Genomic DNA, 20,476 nt, shown 5'->3' with positions numbered 1-20,476 from the left:
TAATAACTTTTCTTTGCCTGCTTCTTGCAACCTTAAATTCTTGTAGTGCAGTAGACAGGCGTGTGCTGAGAAAATGTGGTAAATGTATTTTTCCTTTTTATCATAGCCACATGGGTCCGCGTTATCCATGGTTTTCTGGTTTTTCTCGAAGATTCAATAGTTTTAAGAGGAAAGTGCTGCTGATGTATTTGCTAAAACGTTTCCATTAACTGTGAATACGCATTGTGTGATATTTTTATTCGAAAATTTGGTCAATAACCATATAAGCTAATCGCAAGTTTAAATGATTCTAAGGTTTGGTTTGTCATACTCTGCAAAGTGATCAGTTTTGGAGGAACAGTTTCATGTAGCATGTTTAAATATTAAAGCACAAAGAGCAGACAATTATCGCTTATATCGGATGTAATTGTGCCAGAATTATTAAATACTGCACCGATATTTTTAATAAGTAAATCAAGAGTCGACGAGGTGAAAGCTGTAACGCTAGTAGGTGTTTTCATTAAATTTACAAAAACACATGTGTTAGTCATTGTGACAAAATCATTTGTAGTAGTATTATTCTCACTGAGATTGATATTGAAATTCCCTCCACGCAATAACCTGAGGTTCTTTGTGCAAATATACTCATGAAGTGATTCAAAAAACATAAGAAATTTGGAATTCTTCTTCCGCGCGGCAAGTACACGACAGACAGCATTTCATGTTTTTCTTCGAGGGTTAAAATTTCAATGTCTTCAGTGCTCTTTGAAACTCTGGTACAATTTTGTTGTCAAAAAACGACTTGGTGCAAATGGCAACACCACCAACCAAAAATACATTACCACGTAACCCAAATACATCACTTCACCGAATCTACAGAAACGTTTCTTAGATTTCAAGCGAACACTGTTAGCCAAAAGACCTCAAGGACTAGGTTAAGCTGATGTTATGCTCCTCAAAAGTCGCCACGCTGATGGTGGCGTCATCAAGGCAGACCAAAGCCATCTTCCATTTCATGTTGCCCAACAGACGGTCCATAAGACGCTGGAAGGTGGCGGGACCGTTAGAAGGCCCAAAGGGCACGCGTTTGAAGTGTTAAAGCCCGACGAGAGTGACCAGCCTTTTTTACGCATCGAGGTGTAGGTACACCTGCCAGTGAAGGTTGTGAGGGGAAAAGTACCTAGAGCATTTGAGACTGTAAAGCGCGTCGTTGAAACGCGCGTGCGGGTGAGCCTAAACACGGTTCATTGCTCTGAGCTTCCGGCAGGTGACGCAGCAGCACATGGTGCCGTCCTTTCTCAGGAAAAACATACGGACGAAGAGCAAGCGCTACCAAGTAAAAAGAAAAATCCTTGGCTTAGCATATCCGTGACGTAATGCTGTATAACCTGCATGAAAACGGGAGCCGCACGACAACAGTGGCGACAATGTGCCTGCAGTCTTCAGTGCCGACGAAGTGTGCAACCCAAGACGTGTAGCCTAGTTGAGCAGCCCTGAGGGTAAGGCATCCGAGGTGGAGCTGAAGCAGGGCTTTCAACGAGTAGATCTCGATGACAGTCATGGTAGTGCGAAGTTGAGACTCTCACGGAAGGATATCCTCACTCGCTGCCGTATTGGAAGAAGGCTCAAAAGACGCGAGGGTGCAAATGTTTTGTGATCCGCAGTCATGAACCACATCCAGGAAAGTCTCGGTCCCGATAAGCACCTCGGTACGCGTCGGTGCGCCCCGCGGCTACGGCTAGGAGGGCTGCCGAATGGCTCCGGAGAGGTCCAGAAAACCAGGATGCTGCCACAAGCTCGCAGGAGCTGATACTGCACACAGGGGTGGAATGAAGCGCCATATAGGTCAGAGAGGACGCCCGCCATCGGGGTGTATTCGAGAAATACGCTCTGGAGCAGCTCCGTCGCAGGGCTTCACAGCTTGGCCACTAGCTCTCGGGCGTGGGCGTTCGGCGTTATAGCCCCTGGCTGCTGTGATGGCGTCAAATTGGATGCGTTAGGCACCCCATGAGACAGTGCTGTTGAACACAGGTACGTCCAGCTGCCCTGAATCGCAGACCAGAGCGGCTGCTTTCGCGCCAGAGACGCCGTTACCCGTTGAAGGCGCGAAAGGTCCGGCCATGCCAGGAACTCGGCTGTTGCTGGCGACAGTGGTGTGCATTCTGGGCTCGACGACTCTCCAGTGCATGTGTAGATATCAACAATGCTACAGTTGTTCCATCTGAGGGCATAGCATCGCCGACACACGCAGGTCGCTTCGCAGTGTATTTACTTGTGTCCTTCCATGCCAGCCGTTACCACTGCGTGACATTTTGTTTATATGATATTTGCTCTGTCCTTCTCGTTTATGCATCTTGCAGTTCAGAAGTGGACGAGTATTTAAAGACGCCAGAAAGTCAGCGGCAGAGAAGCTTGGTGGACTCTTTCATGCGAGAGGCGCAAAGGCGTGAAAACGACAGTGAATGCATCACAAGTATGTATTTGTAGTATGTTGGCGAACTTAAGTACGCTAGCACTTATAGTGGCCATTTCCCGCATTTAGCTTTTGTGTCTTTGCTTATTGGTCTGTCTGTGTTTGTCTGAAGCCGGTTTTGTGGGTGGCACGCTGCTCACCTGCGCCATATATATATATATATATATATATATATATATATATATATATATATATATATATATATATTAAGGAAGCCAACAGTCACGGAAACCAAGGGGCATAGGGAAATGTTTTTAATCTTTTTTTTATTTGTAGTGGCAATCAATCGGTTTAAAGAAAATTACTTATAAAGCAGCAGAAAAAACAACCATGCCGCCGGTGGGATCCGAACCGACGATCTCCGAATATCGCGTCCGGTGCTCTTACCAACTGAGCTACGGCGACGGCTGTCCAATCTGCTGCTTTCGTGGGTATTTATGTTTACTGCGTGTAGGCGAACCTTGAGAGTGTTCACCAGCGCCACCCTCGACCATAGCGGTGGACGTAGCACGACCTGTTATACCGCGAGTGTGACGTAGAACGTCATCTAACGGCGAGGGCGGAAACTGTGCGAGAGCCCTCTTATACTACCTATGGCAACAAGACTGCCAGAACCGAGACCCCCGTTAAGCTATTAGCAGACAAGGTAAAGGAAATGAGGGGCTCGTTTGACAAACATATTAAGGAAGCCAACAGTCACGGAAACCAAGGGGCATAGAGCCCCTCATTTCCTTTACCTTGTCTGCTAATAGCTTAACGGGGGTCTCGGTTCTGGCAGTCTTGTTGCCATAGGTAGTATAAGAGGGCTCTCGCACAGTTTCCGCCCTCGCCGTTAGATGACGTTCTACGTCACACTCGCGGTATAACAGGTCGTGCTACGTCCACCGCTATGGTCGAGGGCGGCGCTGGTGAACACTCTCAAGGTTCGCTTACAAGCAGTAAACATAAATACCCACGAAAGCAGCAGACTGGACAGCCGTCGCCGCAGCTCAGTTGGTAAGAGCACCGGACGCGATATTCGGAGGTCGTGGGTTCGGATCCCACCGGCGGCATGGATGTTTTTTCTGCTGCTTTATAAGTAATTTTCTTTAAACCGATTGATTGGCACTACAAATAAAAAAAAAGATTAAAAACATTTCCCTATGCCCCTTGGTTTCCGTGACTGTTGGCTTCCTTAATATGTTTGTCAAACGAGCCCCTCATTTCCTTTACCTTGTCTGCTAATAGCTTAACGGGGGTCTCGGTTCTGGCAGTCTTGTTGCCATAGGTAGTATAAGAGGGCTCTCGCACAGTTTCCGCCCTCGCCGTTAGATGACGTTCTACGTCACACTCGCGGTATAACAGGTCGTGCTACGTCCACCGCTATGGTCGAGGGCGGCGCTGGTGAACACTCTCAAGGTTCGCTTACACGCAGTAAACATAAATACCCACGAAAGCAGCAGATTGGACAGCCGTCGCCGTAGCTCAGTTGGTAAGAGCACCGGACGCGATATTCGGAGGTCGTGGGTTCCGATCCCACCGGCGGCATGGTTGTTTTTTCTGCTGCTTTATAAGTAATTTTCTTTAAACCGATTGATTGGCACTACAAATAAAAAAATAAAAATAAATAAAAAAAAAGATTAGAAACATTTCCCTATGCCCCTTGGTTTCCGTGACTGTTGGCTTCCTTAATATGTTTGTCAAACGAGCCCCTCATTTCCTTTACCTTGTCTGCTAATATATATATATATATATATATATATATATATATATATATATATATATATATATATATATATATATATATATATATATATTGATACGGGAATAAAAGAAGAGGCGGAGAGCGAGCGCGAGCGGCGAGCGCGCGGCTCTAGCACGAGGGAGATAGAACGAGAAAGCTTGGCCGCCGCCGGTCGTGCTTCGCCGGCTCTCCTCCGTACTGCTGCTATATTTCTCTGGGCGGGCCCGTGGCCACCCCGTGGCATCCCACACCGTAACATTTTGGTGGCAGCGGTGGGATCATGCCGCTCACCCGCTCCCGGAATCAAGCACCCGACGTGCCAGACGACAGGAGTCCATCACCAGCCGATAGCGCCGACGACGCGGCGGCCGGCGCCGCTAGACCTAGGCGCTCGGAGGGGCTCGGCTCTTCGCAGCAGCCGGACGCCGGTGTTGAGCGCCTCCTGGATACAGTCACCCAACGGATGGACGCATGGGAGGCCCGTCTGACTGCCCAGGCTGGGGAGATGGAAGCTCTCCGGCGCGAACTCCGTCGCCTGGTGCCAGCCGAGCCGAGCACAGGTCAGGTGCCTTTGGGCGTCCCCGCCGCCGCTGTTTACGGCTCTGCCGTCGCTGGGCCTGCGGTCGTGGCCGCCAATGGCGTGCTCGGCGCGGGTGCGTTCTCGCCGCAGTGTTCATTGGACGTTGTGGAATTGCCCACATTCGACGGCACCATCTCGTGGGATGCTTACCGCATCCAGCTGGACGGTATTGCGGCGGCGAGAGGCTGGGACGAGCAAATGAAGGCATGGATGCTCGTTGCAAAACTGAGGGGCCGCGCCACCGAGCTGCTGCAGAACGTGCCGCCCGACCAGCTGGGCTCTTACACTGTTCTGGCGGGCCTCCTCGCCGACCACTATGGTGCCTCAGGTCAACCCCGTGTGCAGTACCACCGCCTGCGAGCCCGCCGTCAAGAGCCCGGGGAGACGTACCAGGTCCTCGCCGCCGCCATTGAGCGCCTGGCTCTGCAGTCGCTGCCGGGAGCGCCTCAGAACGCCGTGGCCCTGGTCGGCACCGAGGCGTTTGTCGACGCCATCCGACTCCCCGAGGTGCAGCGCTTGGTCCGCTCTGGCCGTCCTGATTCCGTCCGCGCCGCCATGGCGATCGCCATCGAGGCGGAATTGACTTTGCTGGCCACGCGGGGGTCGCCACCGTCTGCCGAGCGCAGCGGCCGGGTGCAGGCTCCTCGGTCCGCAGCCCAAACTGCGGCCTCTATCCGACGCCTGCGTAACGACGTCCGCATGACCTGCTTCCGCTGCGGCCTGCGGGGACACTACGCGAGGGACTGTGCCGGCCCTCCAACGTCGGGAAACGATTTGGCGGAACTCCGGGGGCACCGTTCCGCCGAATAAAGTCCGTCCCCACACTCCTTCGTTCTCCGCGTCCCCTCCTTTCGTCGGCTCCGATTACCACTGATGCTCCTTACGTGCTCGTCGACGTCGCCCTGCTTGACCGGCACGTAAAGGCCTTGGTTGACACAGGAGCGGCTGTCAATGTACTGCACAAATCGTTTGTTGCTAACGCGCCCCACCTGCTTCTGCCAGCCGCCAAAACCCGGCTCTTAGCTTTTAACGGCACCCCTGTGGAGCAAGTCGGACGTGTCGTCGTCAACCTGACAGCACTCAGAAATACCATCTCCACCGAGTTTGTTGTCGCAGACAGCCCTATTTGGCCAGTGGTCCTCGGGTGCGGGTGGTGCCAGCAAGCCGGAGTCGTCCTTAATTTGACTAGAACCAAACCACGGGCGAGCCGAACTCTCTGTGGGCCGGGCTGGCTTAGCCGGGTTTCCAGCCTCGGTGTCGCCCTGTGGCAGTCCCTGGTGTCGGCGACCAAGCGTGCCTCAGCATCTCTGCGTGACCTCGCGACGAAGTGGCCGTGTCGAGTCAAGCCGTTCGACGTCACTACCGTGACTGTGGCGTCCGCCGTGGCCCTGCCACCGGGTGCGGCAACGTGGGTGTATGCCAAGCTTGACAGTCCGGTCACAGCAGACGTGCTTTTCGAACCCATCCGATGTTCAGCTCCAGCCCGTCAGATGACCTCCCCTCGAAGCCTTCTGCCTGTGCTCAAAGGAGAGGCCCACGTATTTATACTCAACATCAGCAGCGTACCTCTCGCGCTGACTCCCGGCACGCAATTGGGTACAGCCTCAGTTTTGGCCCCCGGGTCACCAGTGGCGTCTCTGCAACCTGAAGCCCCGCCTCGCCACCCTCCAGCGCCGGCGATCCTATCATGGGAAGAATTTAACTTTGGACCCAGCCTGACCTGCGCGGAGCTCGCCTCTCTGAAGACCTTGCTGCTCGAGCATCGGAGTTGCCTTGCTCTGAGCGCCGGTGAACTCGGGTGCACTTCCTGGGCTCAACACCGGATCAACACCGAAAACCGCGGGCCCGTTCATCACCAACCTCGCCGTGTAGCGCCAGCCGAACGGAGAGTCATCCAGCAGCACGTGTGCGACATGCTTGACCAGGGAATCATTGCCCCTTCTTGTAGCCCTTGGTCCTCCCCTGTCGTCCATGTGCGCAAGAAGGATGGAACACTCCGCTTCTGCGTTGACTGTCGGAAGCTAAATGCTATTACTAATTGCGACGTGTACCCGCTGCCTCGCCTCGACGATGCGCTTGGCCGCCTGAAGGGGGCCCGTTATTTTTGCACGCTAGATCTGCTCTCGGGCTACTGGCAGGTGCCTGTTCACCCCGATGATGCGGAAAAGACGGCTTTCGTGACTCCCGACGGCCTTTACCAGTTCAACCGTATGCCCTTCGGTCTCTCGAACGCTCCAGCCACCTTCCAGCGTGTCATGGACCGAGTCTTAGGCCATTTGAAGTGGACTATGGCGTTGGTCTACCTGGATGACGTAATTGTCTACGCGGCTACATTTGAAGAACACCAGAGACGCCTCAAACTCATCCTCGAAGCCCTTACCTCTGCTGGGCTTCGCTTAAAACCAAAAAAATGTTTCTTCGGTTTCGCGGAGGTGACGTACTTGGGTCACGTTGTGAGCCGGCATGGCATCCGTCCCGACCCTGAAAAGCTAAAAGCGCTTACAGCTTACGAAGCTCCCACCACCACCTAGGAGCTCAAAAGTTTCCTTGGATTTGCTTCGTATTTCCGTCGTTTCATTCCGGACTTTGCCAAGCGCAGCGCTCCATTGACCGCCCTGCTGAAGAAGAATGCACCGGGGAGTTGGACGCAGGCCCAACAGCTCGCGTTTCTTGACGTCAAGCACGCCCTCCTCGAGCCTCCTACATTGGCCCATTACGACGAATCGGCCCCCATTGTCCTCCACACGGATGCCAGCCAAGATGGGCTCGGCGCTGTCCTCCTGCAAGAAGACGAGTCTGGTGACCACAAAGTCCTAGCTTATGCCAGCCGCCAGCTTTCCGACGTTGAGCGCCGCCGCCACTCTTCAGAACTCGAGTGCCTCGCCGTTGTCTGGGCCGTCGAATAGTTCCGTCCCTACCTGTACGGCCGTCACTTCACCATAGTCACGGACAATAGCGCTCTCACTTGGCTGCAGTCCGCCAAACATTTGAATGCCAAGATTGCACGCTGGTCCCTGCAACTTCAAGAGTACAATTTCACAATAGTGCATCGGCGCGGCTCTGCCCATCAAGATGCCGATTTCCTTTCTCGCCACCCTTGTTCCGTGACGGCTTTGACGGACCTGAGGACTGCACAAACGCAAGATCCCGCCATTGCTGCCATAATCCACTCCCTTGGCACCGCCGCCGGCGCAGGCCTCTGCCAACTACGCCGGGTCTATCGAATGAAGGACGACCTCTTGTGTCATGTGAAGCGGCTCCGTGGTCGACCACCCGTCTGGTTGCCAGTTGTTCCGGCAACACTGCGGTCGCAAATCTTGCGCGGCTTACACGACGCTCCCACGGCTGGTCACCTTGGTCGCGGCAAGACCTACGCACGAGTGTCGGAGCGGTTTTGGTGGCCTAATATGTCCAGAGATGTCAAGGAACACGTGGCGTCCTGCCAGACATGCCAGTACAGAAAACCGTCCACAGGTGTAACCAAGCCACCCCCGCAGGCTTTTTCGCCACCAAGTTCACCTTTCGAGCTGGTTGGACTGGATCATTTGGGCCCGTTTCCGAAGACGCGTGCCGGCAACCGGTATGTTCTGGTTGCGATCGACTACTTCTCCAAGTGGGTCGAAGGACTGCCCGTTCCAGACACGTCGTCCGCTCATGCCGTCGCGTTTGTGGAACAGCATCTCGTTCTTCGGCACGGTGTTCCCCGGCGCCTCATCACGGACCGTGGGAGCTGCTTTATGTCCCATGAATTCGAGCGAGCCCTCCGCTCCTTCGGCATTGCGCATTCCACTACATCCGTCAATCATCCGCAGTGCAATGGCCTCGTGGAGCGTGTTAACCGTACCCTCACGGATATACTCGCATCCTACGTCGCTCCGTCCCACACAAACTGGGATCGTTTTGTTTCTGCTGCAGCTTTTGCAGTCAACACTGCAGCGCAAGAAACAACGCATGTGACGCCGTTCTCAGTCGTCTATGGCAGAACGCCCTCCATCCCTCTCGACGCGCAGTTGGGCCTTCCCCATCCCACTGCGTCACCAACTGAATCTGCTCAACGACTTCATTCCGCCCGCCTCGACGCCCAGCGCAACCTCCTCACGGCTCACGCGCGTGTGCAAGCGGCCAACGCGGCAGCACCACCACATCCCCCCTTCCGGCCCGGTGACTTGGTCCTCGTTCGCCGCACCATCCGTGCGACTGGCCGTGCCGCAAAGCTCTTGCCCCGCTACCGCGGCCCTTACCGTGTCGTTGCCCGACTCGGCCCCGTGACATACCGCCTCGAAGACCTGCCAGAGCATCGACCATGCGGTGTGCACCACATTTTCACAGAGCATGTTTCAAACATGAAGCGATATGTCTACGGCGCCTGCGGTGACTCCGACTTAGCTACCGGGTCCTCATCAGTGCCGTCGTCGCCTGCTGGCTCCATGCCTTCCCCACGCAATGCAGTCCCATAAACGGATCGCCGCTCAATATGCATAAAACTCCCTGAAGTTAGCCTAACCGGTGTGGGACCTTCTTCGGCGACTGCAGACACCTTCGCCCAGCTCACACACTTCGAATTCAACGAAGAGTGTGACCGTTTCCTATCTGCGAGCCCACATTGCATCGCCCCAGGAAACCCTGCATCAAAGCACGGCCTGACTTCTCCGCCCCCCCCCCCCCCCCCCCGGTGGAAAGGTGATACGGGAATAAAAGAAGAGGCGGAGAGCGAGCGCGAGCGGCGAGCGTGCGGCTCTAGCACGAGGGAGATAGAACGAGAAAGCTTGGCCGCCGCCGGTCGTGCTTCGCCGGCTCTCCTCCGTACTGCTGCTATATTTCTCTGGGCGGGCCTGTGGCCACCCCGTGGCATCCCACACCGTAACAATATATATATACTGGACAGCCGTCGCCGTATATCAGTTGGTAAGAGCACCGGACGCGATATTCGGAGGTCGTGGGTTCGGATCCCACAGGCGGCATGGTTGTTTTTTTCTGCTGCTTTATAAGTAATTTTCTTTATTCGATTTATTAATCTAAGTAACATTATCCCACTGATACGCACAACACATAAAAAAAACGTTCCCCTATGCACCTTTGTTTCGACTAAGCCTGCCCTGACGAAGGGAATACCATTCCCGAAACTGTTGGCACAATAAACCTTTAAAACGAACAGTCCCGTTTGTCGTAATACTGTACTTACATATATATATAACTATAAAGGCAAATGAAATCAAAGGCTCGTTTGACAAACATATGAAGGAAGCCAATAGTCAACGAAAGCAAGGTGCATAGAGGAAGATTTTCATTTCTTTTTAAATTGTAGTGCCAATCAATTGGTTTTAAAGAAAATCACTCACAAAGCAGCAGAAAAAACAACCCTGCCGCTGGTGGGATCCGCACCCGCTACCTCCGGATCGCGTCCGGTGCTCTACCAACTGATCTACGGCGACGGCTGTCCAGTCTGCTGCTGTCGTTCGTATTTATCTTTATTACGTGTCAGCGAACATTGAGTGTTCACCAGCGCCACACTCGTCCATACCGGTGGACGTAGCACGTCCTTTATTTCCGCGAGTTCGAGTGGAACGTCATGCTTGATGCCAAAGGTAGCATAAGAGGGCTCTCGCTAAGTTTCCGCCCTCGCCGTTAGATGAAGTTCGGAGGCATGGGCGGGCGCAGCTGGCAAAGCACCGGTTTAATTAGAGAGACATGGGAGAGGCCTTTGCCCTACAGTCGGTGTAGTCAGGCTGAAGAAGATACTGATGATGAATTAGCACTAAAAATAATACAAGAAGAAACATTCCCCTTTGCACCTTGGTTTCGGTGACTGTTGGCTACCTTCGTATGTTTGACAAACGAGCCCCTCATTTCCCCTACCTTTTCTGTTAATAGCTTAACGAGGGTATTGGTTCTGGCAGTCTTGATGCCTTAGGTAGCAGAAGAGGGCTCTCGCACAGTATCCGCCCTCACCGTTAGATGACGTTCCAAGTCACTAGCGGTAATACAGGACACGCTACGTCCACCGCAAAGGACGAGGGTGGCGCTGGTGAACACTCTCAAGCACGCAACAAACATAAATACCCACGAGAGCAGCAGATTGGACAGCCGTCGCCTCAGCTCAGTTGGTAGATGCACCGGACGCAATATTCGGAGGTCGTGGGTACGGAACCCACCGGCGGCATGGTTGTTTTTTTCTGCTGCTTTGTAAGTAGTTTTCTTTAAGCGGCAGATTAAACGAAGTATTATTCTCCCACTAATCAGCACTACAAATAAAAAAAAACATTCCCCTGTGCACCTTGGTTTCGGTAACTGTTGCCTTCCTTAATATGTTTGTCAAACGTGCCCCTCATTTTCCTTACCTTGTCTGCTATAGCTTAACGATGGTCTCGGATCTAGCAGTTTTGATGCCATAGGTAGCATAACAGGGCTTTCGCAGTTTCCGCCCTCTCCGTTAGATGACGTTTTACGTCACACTCGCGGTAAAACAGGACGTTGTACGTCCGCCGCTATGGACGAGAGTGGCGCTGGTGAACACTCTCAAGAATCGTTTACACGCAATAGACATACATACCCACGAGACCAGTAGATTGGACATAGACAGCCATCGCCGTAGCTCAGTTGATAGAGCACAGGACGCGATATTCGGAGGTCGTGGGTTCGGATCCCACCGGCGGCATGGCTGTTTTTTCTGCTGCTTTGTAAGTAGTTTTCTTTAAGAGACAGATTAATCGAAGTATTATTCTCCGGCCACTCTTCGGGCAACGTCCGTAAGAATTCGACGAGTACCTGCGTCGAGAGGAGCACTTGCCGAACCGCTATCGCGCTCACGATCTCCGTCAGCCTCGCGCACTGCGTCGCCACGCCGCAGCTACGCATCCACGGTACGGGGAAGGTCTCTCAGCCCACGAAGGGGAAACTAAAGACAGAAACCTCTGGAGGTGAAGTTGCTCCTGAGCGAAACACCGTAGAACCTCCAACGACCATGCAGCATGAAGACGCCGCCCCCGACACACCGACGCCGCATACAAAACAACCTCGACCACGACAAAAACCGCCTTCAAAACGACGCCGCTACAAACAAAACCTTCGACGACACGTTCTACCCACGATTCCGATACCCGACGGAGCCGTGTCCCGACGCCCAGGACGACGTGAAACGTAAAAGCCAGGACATCCGACTTAGAAGTAGCTATCAACTCATGATTAAACAGCGGGAAAGAAACAGGGACAAAGACGAGAAAGGCGTACACACAGAGCGCAGACCAACTTTTTTTCAAAAAACGCTTCAAGCATTCCTTTTATACGCACCAAACCACCACATGACACAATCAGGATCCAACACAGCAAATAAGTTTAGCAGTTTAGTGGAGCCAATCTGAAGAACCATTCTCAAAAACCCCAAGTGTGTGCATGCCTAAACACCCTATAAACCTGGATAAAAGGATAGAGGAAAATAAAAAACCTGACGGTGAAACAAACAAATTCCAAGAGAACGAAACATAGAAACGGCCGAACCATGTATTACGAGCAAAAACTTACTAAGCAAAAGGATTGAAACGTGGAACCAACAGTAACAACAGTAAAAGATGAAGGTGCAAGCACTAAAAAGTAAGCAGAAGAGCATAAAAGCGAACCCATATGAATGATACAAAACAAGATTAACAACGAGGCTAAAACAGTGAAACCTAGAGTGAATTATGGAAACAAAAAAAAGGTAAAGGCCACGCGAGAATTACAAAGGCTAAAACCGGGCTATTATCTGTGAAGATTGTTAACAGCAAGAAACAAGAGTAAAGGTGCAGGGTTGAAAAGTTCGGTTTAAAGTGTCAATTTCTAGCAACAAGATTTCCTTATTCGAAAGCAGAATGGATGGTGTGCTCACACAATTGTTCGCATTCTTTGCGATTAACAACGCCTTAATTACTTCCCTTCCTGTTTTGATTATAGCAGTAGCGAGGAACCTTGTGCTTCCGAGAAAGGGGTGGCAGTCACTTTTTCTGCACTTCTTACTATATAAACAATAATACCTCCTGAGATGGTAGACAGATTTCGAGCATGTTCAGCCGCCCTCTCATTGAAACATCGCCCAGTTTGGTCAATGTACATCTCTCCACAGGTTAATAGAACCTGATAGATAACTTCTCTGGCGCATTCTGTGTAATCAAGGCTGTAATTAAAGGTGCATATTTGCATTCTATGGTCTCCGTTCATGATAGCGCACAGTTTAGGGAGCTTACACGGCGCCGCAAACACGAGTTGCACGCCTTATCGTCCTGCAACTTTCTTTAAATTGTGTGACACTCGGTGGACGTAAGGCATGGCACACACAAGTTTTCGTTCTTCGCCCGCTTGGCTGTTCGTATTCTTCAGTCTCTGTAGCAAGTTTTCGCAAACACATGCTTTCAGTTGCCACGGATACCGACCATCATACAATCTCTCAATCTAGCGGTTAAGAATTAAACTCATTTTTTGCTGACATGTCTTTTCTAGAGCGGAACGGCAGGAAAGGTGAACGATCGCTCTTTTTACTAACTTTGATTGTGCACTGTGATAGGGTAGAATCTGATTTTTCATTCTGGGGTTGTAGGACCAACTGATATGTGACGGCGGAAATTGTAGAGTGATATCCAGAAACTGGATTTTGTTACCCTTAGGCAATTCATGCGTGAAATGAAGCCCTTTTCCTTGACACTTGAAAACATTTAGGATGCTACTCACTGAATCAGGCAGACTGGAATTCGCAGAGAGGCTTACCATCACCAGATAATTATCAACGTACGTAAAGATGCGCACAATATGTTGGTCGTAGAGACAACATTGCAATCGGTGGTCAAAGGAAGAGAGAAAAATACTACATAAAACGAGTGGCACTGGTGAACCAATGTGTATGCCACTTTTCTGAAAGTAAAACTGTCCTTTGTGAAAGATTGCGGTCGAGGCACGGTAAAATTTCAACAATTCAACTAATTGTTCCAAGGACATGCTAACTGCGTTTCGGAAGCTGATTTCACCATAATCTTCTACTTGCTGCTTGACAGCTGCAAACAAGGCTTTATGTGGATAAGAGTAGAAAATCATCTATGTAGAAACGTGTGTGCTGCAAATTCTTTTTTGTGCAATATTGTGTTACAACCTGCATATATGTCCTCTTTTTTTCTGAACTTGTACTAAAAGTATAAATTTTTTCAAATATTTTTTTTTTGCCACTGCATTGGCAACTGTATATGGATGCTGAGGCCTTCGTGAGGCCAGACAGCCTTTTGCCTTAGCTCCCCCTTTCTATGGAAAGAAAATAACTTGAATTGAATTGGAGACCCCTACGCCGCAGGTTCAAGCCTTACTGGGTACGCCTGAGCCCTCATGGGAACATGCTAGAAGTATGAGCAAAATAATGAAGTCAGAATGTTGGAGACAAGTCCGCTTCTACACTGACTGGCTGCGCGCTCTTGTCTGTGTAGAAAATCCCTTCGTGGCAAACCTACAATTTTCCGAACTGAAAAAGATGGCTGCCAGTTACACCGAATTTCTATGGCACGATTAGAGGCCGAAGCTTCCCTCTAGGAAGTGTGCCAGCAATGCAGCCAGGACCATCTTAGTGGAAGGCAACGTCAACATCCCTGGAAGTATACACAGCCTCCTGGAAGTTCTCCTTTGAACCACGCACCAACCGCTCTGAGCTTCTAGCAGCACTGCGACAAATTGCCCGTAGCACAACTAACCAAGACAAAGGACGTGTTATTGCCGACGGAGTTGACAGCCTCATCTGCACTGTAAGTGAACGTCCACCAAAGAACCCTCCTTCAAAGGAAGTCGTAAACTACTTGAAAGACAACGACCTTACAGTCATCCAAGTCGAAAAACAAGGCGGCTTCGTTGTTATGCCAGTTAGAATATGTGAAGAAAAGGCTGTGCAGGTGTTAACGCAGTAATTCAGGCCGATAGAGTTTTGTGAAAAAAAAGACAAAAGAAGGATTCTAGGAAGCTTCTGAAGAAGGTACAGCTTTAATCAATGGCCAAAGACGTCAAGAAATATCAAAATGAGTTCCTGCACATTTTCTTCACAGGAAAAACCCACAAGGTGAATTGCCCTCTTCGTTTCATCCTATCAGAGAAGGACAGCTGGCAGCGTATGTTACGTGATTTTCTAAAGCAGCACCTGAACAAAGTTGCGGGACCAGATCCGTTTTTAGCGCAGAGCTCAAAAGAACTTCTTGCCACTCTGGATGTCATAACATCGGCCACCACGGCGTTCTCGATAGACATAGAGGACTTGTTCTACTCTGATTCGAATAAAGCCTTGTTTGGAGCTGTCAAGCAGCAAGTAGAGGAATATGGTGAAATCAGCTTCCGAAACGCAGTTATCACGTCCTTGGAACAATTCCTTGAACAGTTGAAATTTTACCTTGCCTCGACAGCATTCTGCCACAAGGACAGTTTTACATTCAGAAAAGAGGCATTTGCATTGGTTCATCCGTGGCATTCGTTTTATTTTTCTCTGGTATTTTTCTCTCTTCCTTTCACCAGCGCTTGCAATGTTGTCTCTACGACCAACATATTCTGCGCTTCTTTAGGTACGTTGAAGATTATATGGGGATTGTAAACCTCTGTGCTAAGTCTAGTCTTCCTGATTCAGTGAGTAGCATCCTCAATGTTTTCCAAGTGTGAAGGAAAAGCGCTTCATTTCACGCATGAATTGCCTAAGGGTAACCAAATCCAGTTTCTGGATATGAATCTAGAATTTACGCCCTCACGTGTCTGTTGGTCCTACAACCCCAGAATGAACATGAAGTTTCTACCCTATCACAGTGCACATTCAAAGTTGGTAAAAAGAGCGATAGTTCACCTTGTCTGCCGCTTTGTTCTAGAAAAGTCATGTCAGCACAAAATGAGTTGAATCATAACCGTCAGGTTAGAGATTGTATGATACTCGGTATCCGCAGCAACTTATAGCCTGTGTTTGCGAAAGCTTGGTACAGAGGATGAAGAATACGAACCGCCAAGCGAATGAAGAACGAGAACCTGTGCGTGTCATGCGTTACGTGCACCGAGTGTCACAGAATTTCAATAAAGTTGCAGGAAGATACGGCGTCCAACTCGTGTTTGTGGCGCCGTGTAAGCTCGCTAAAGTGTACTATTATGAACAGCGACGATAGATAGCAAAGATGCGCCTTCAATCACAGCCTTGAGTACCCAGAAAGTTCCAGACAAGTTATCTATTAGGTTCCATTATCCTGTGGAAAGATGTGCGTCAGCCAATCTGGGTGATGTTTCAATGAGAGGGTGGTTGATCACGTTCGCAATATGTCTACCAACTCAGGAGGTAATTTAGCTTTACATTGTAAGAATTGCTAAAAAGTTATTGCTACCTGTTTCTCGAAACCGCAAAGTTCCTCGCTACGGCTAGAACCACAACAAAAAGGTAAATAATTGAGGCGTTATTAATCGCAAGGAATGCGAGCAATTGTGTGAGAACACTGTCCGTTCTGCTTTCGAATAAAGAAATCGCGTTTTTAAAAAGTGACACTTTGAACTGCCCTTTTTAACCCTGCACCTTTGCTCTTGTTACTTATTGTTTCCATCCTTCATAGATTTTAGCCTGCTTTTAGCCTTTGTCATTCTCGCGTCGCCTTTACCTTTGTTTATTGTTGTTTCCATAATTAACTCTCGGGTTCACGGTTTTGGCCTCGCTGCTGATTTTTTTTGTATAATTCATAAGGGTTCGCTATTATGCTTTTCCGCTTACTTTTAGTGCTTGCACCTTAATATTTTACTGTTGCTACTGTTGGTTCCACGTCTCATCCCTTTTGCTTATTAAGTTTTCGCTCGTAATACATGGTTCGGCCGTTTTCATATTTCGTTCTCATAGAATTTTTAGTTTCACCTGTGCTTCTTTCGCACAGTTTAATCATGAACGATAAGCACCAACTAGCCCGCCAGAAAACCCTTCCTAGCTATCGACGGCCGGAAAGTTACCGCTCTAGTCGACCCAGGAGCCGATTATTCGGTGGTGAATGCAACATTCGCTGTGTATCTGAGGAAAGTCAGGACCGCTTGGGACGGCCCACAAATTCGCACCGCAAGGGGCAACGTCATTACGCCATCAGGTGAATGCACAGCTCGAGTGACTGTCAAAAACATCCTGTGACATCCTGCGACCTTCCTTGTGCTACGGCAATATTCCCGCGTAGTGATCTTGGGCATGGAATTCCTTTATCCATGCCAGGTGATCATCGACCAGCGTAACAAGCTCATCTCGCTTTTGATGCACGAGGCCGTCGCTTCGTCAAGAACTCTGGAAAAACACGTTGCCCAAAGTGTTCTGGAGGAAGAAGTGAGCATCCCACACCGTTCGAGTGTTATCGTGACCATCGTCGTCATCATCATCATCATCATCATCATCATCAGCCTTACTAGGCCCACTACAGCGCAAAGGCCTCTCCCATGTCCCTCCATTAACTCCCTCCTTTTCCAGCTGTATCCACCCTTTGCCTGCAAACTTCTTAATCTCATCCGCCCACCTAACCTTGTGCCGCCCTTTGCTATGCTTACTTTCTCTTGGAATCTACTCCGTTGCCCTTAAGGACCAGTGGTTATCTTGCCTTCGCGTTATATGCCCTGCCCAAGCCCATTTCTTCTTCGTGACCGTAGGCGCCGCAAAAGCCATTAACGCTGAAGCCATCATCGACGGGAACATGCAGGTGCTTCTAAACCGAGGAATCAGCATTCCAAGAGGCATCACACATTTCCGCATGACCCAGTCCGATGTGCTGCTGACTAACTTCAGGGAAGAATACCGGGACATTAACAGAGGAACGACGATTGCTTTCTTCGACGAAATATCCGACATACGAGACATCCTTCATCCTCTCCGACCCGTCTGCAGAAGATTCGCCTGTACAAGAGAACTCGCCCCCTTTCGACATCAGCCCAGCCCTGTCCCTGTACTCACACGACCAGATCCACAATCTGCTTCAAAAATACCGCGAGTGTTTTTCGTCATCGCCGAAGGTCCGACAAACGCCAATTGCCAGGCATCGAATTATAGCCGATCAGCACGCCCAACCTTTCTGTCAAAGCCTCTAAGTTCATTTCCGCTAGAACGACAAGCCATCTGGGACCAAGTAGAAGGAATGCTTCGCGACAACGTCATTCAGCCTTCAAACAGCCCACGGGCGGCACCGGTTGTTCTAGTGAGAAAGAAAGGCTGCGCACATCGATTCTGCGTTGATTACCGCCGTTTGAACAACATAAAAAAGAAGGACGTCTACCTGCTTCCCCCGCATTGACGACACACTGGACCGCCTCTGCAACGCCAAACATTTCTCATAGATGGACCTCAAGAGCAGCGACTGGCAAATTGAGGTCGACGAAAGAGATCGCGAGAAGACAGGATTCATCACTCCGGATGGGCTGTTTGAGTTCAAAGTGATGCCATTTGGTCTCTGTTCCGCACCAGCGACGTTTCAGTGAGTAATGGACACAGTGCTGGCAGCCCTGCAGTGGCAAATTTTCTGGCATATTTAAATGACGTCGTTGTTTTCGCCTCGAACTTAGAGCACTTCAAAATACTTCGAACAGTACTAGACGCCATAAAGTGGTCTGGCCTAACTTTGAGAGCAGAGAAGTGCCACTTTGCCCATGAAGAACTGCTGTTTCTAGGCCACATCGTCGGCAAGGAGGGAGTACGCCATGATCCGCAGAAAACAGCTGCTATTCAACAGTTTCTATTGCCGGCCGATAAGAAAGCAGTGCGCAGATTCCACGCACTGTGCGCATATTACCGACGATTTGTGAACCTTTTCGCGCATGTCGAGCCCTTGAGCCAACTGACGAAGGCAGACGTGCCATTTAAATGAAAGGCGCCGCAAGCAGAAGCCTTCAAAGAAATTCAATCTCGTTTACAGTCCCTACCGATCCTCGCACATTTTGATGAAAACGCTGATACTGAAGTTCATGCGACGCAAGCAGCGTGGGCTTTGGCGCCGTCCTTGTTCGAAAAAGCGACGAGCTGGAGAATGCCATCGCATACGCTAGCCGCTCCCTTTCCGATGCCGAGCGTTACTATTCGACAACTGAAAGGGCTGCTTTATCATCAACTGGGCTATGTCGAAACTCCGTTCCTACCACTACGGCCGACCGTTCTAGGAGGTCAGCGATCACCACGCACTGTGCTGGCTTGCCAATTTGAAGAACCCCTCCGGCCGCCTCGCTCGATGGAGTCTTTGCGTCCAGGAGTTTGACGTAACCGTCGTTTACAATTCCGGACGCAAGCACTCTGACGCAGATTGCCTCTCACGAGCCCCTGTTGATGCACCGCCGGTCGAGGATGAGGATGCCTTCCTGGGACCCATTTGCCCCGGCTCTTGTGCACAGCAGCAACGCTCCGACCCCAACGTAAAACGCCTCATCGAGTACTTGGAAGGCAAGGTTTCTTGAGCCCCCGCCTCATTGAAGCGAGAACTGTCTTCCTTCCGTGTACGTAGTAATGTCCTCCTGAAGAAGAACATCACAGCGAACAAAATAGCTTACCTCCTTGAGCACCTGCTTATCTCCGCGAATAAGTTCTACAGGCTTCACACGAAGAGCCTCCAGCTCGACATCTTGGGTTTACTCGCACCCTCCGCCGCATTCAAGACAAGTATTACAGGCCCCGACTGTCTGCAAATGTCGCACATTATCAGAAAACCTGCCGAGACTGTCAGCGACGAAAGACCCCTTCCACCCGACCAGCAGGATTTCTGAACCCTGTAGAACCCCTCTCAAGGCCCTTCCACCAGATCGGCATGGTCTTGCTTGGCCCTTTCCCAAAGTCAATGTCTGGAAATAAGTTGGTCATCATAGCGACCGACTACCTGACCCGCTACGCCGAGGCGAAAGCCCTACCGAACGGAACAGCAGCAGAAGCCGCCAAATTTTTCCTGGAGTGCATTCTGCTGAGACACGGCGTCCCCGATGTGCTCATCATGGACATAGGATCAGCATTCACGGCGAAACTAACGCAAGCCATCCAGCGTTACAGCGAAACCAGCGACCGGATGACACATGCATACTATCCGCAGACAAACGGACTGACAGAGCGCCTGAACAAAACCATCGCCGATATGCTCGCCATATATGTCGATGCCGAACACAAGACCAGGGACGTCACCGTGCCTTACGTCGTCTGCGCCAACAACAGCGCAGTGCAGGCGACCACTCAGATGACGCCTTTTATGCTCGTCCATGGCAGGAAGTCCACGACCACGCTAGACGTCATGCTGCTCAACGTTACCGAAGAAGAGAATGTCGACGTCGCCGCCTACCTTCAACACGCAGCAGCAGCTTCAAGACTATCCCGATTAAGGATCAAAGGCCACCAGCGGACCAACGCCAGACACTACAACCTACGAAGACGCAACGCGTAATACAAGCCAGGAGACCAGGTCTGGGTTTGGACGCCAATTCGTCGCCGTGGACTGAGTGAAAAGCTTTTGCGCCGCTATTTCGACCCGTACAAGGTTCTTCATCGGCCAGGTAACTGGATTATGAAGTCATCCCTGACGCAATGACTGCATCCCAGAGACGCCGCGGTACGAACAAAAGTTGTCCATGTCGTCCGTGTAAAGCCGTATTATGCGCGCTAAAGGACGCTGCATTTCCATACTCTGGATTTATTTTCACAAGAACCGTTTTGTTTGTTGCGAGTCGCCTTATTTGTTATAATTCATCGTGCCGATGCTTCTTTGAGAGGGGAGTAATTCTG

At 50.5% G+C, this 20,476-nt stretch overlaps 2 protein-coding genes across 2 annotated transcripts in view; both read left to right on the top strand.

Moving 5' to 3' along the window:
• The window catches only part of LOC144133721 (cytochrome P450 2J4-like), a 443,483-nt gene that overhangs the window by 129,877 nt on the left and 293,130 nt on the right, over positions 1-20,476 (top strand). The window contains exon 5 of the mRNA XM_077666855.1: positions 2,340-2,452. Coding sequence (XP_077522981.1) covers positions 2,340-2,452 — 113 coding nt within the window. The remainder of the gene's footprint in view (positions 1-2,339; positions 2,453-20,476) is intronic.
• On the top strand, positions 4,357-19,170 carry LOC144133520 (uncharacterized). The gene is made up of 3 exons (XM_077666673.1): positions 4,357-4,752; positions 5,149-5,287; positions 19,019-19,170. Exons 1-3 carry the CDS (start codon positions 4,456-4,458, stop codon positions 19,168-19,170), a joined length of 588 nt encoding a protein of 195 aa, XP_077522799.1. The 5' UTR covers positions 4,357-4,455.

This window comes from Amblyomma americanum, chromosome 5 (assembly GCF_052857255.1).
Source record: "Amblyomma americanum isolate KBUSLIRL-KWMA chromosome 5, ASM5285725v1, whole genome shotgun sequence".
In the NCBI taxonomy this organism is placed as follows: Eukaryota; Metazoa; Arthropoda; class Arachnida; order Ixodida; family Ixodidae; genus Amblyomma; species Amblyomma americanum.
Note: the sequence above shows the minus strand (reverse complement) of the source record. Positions and strands in the feature narration are given on the sequence as shown.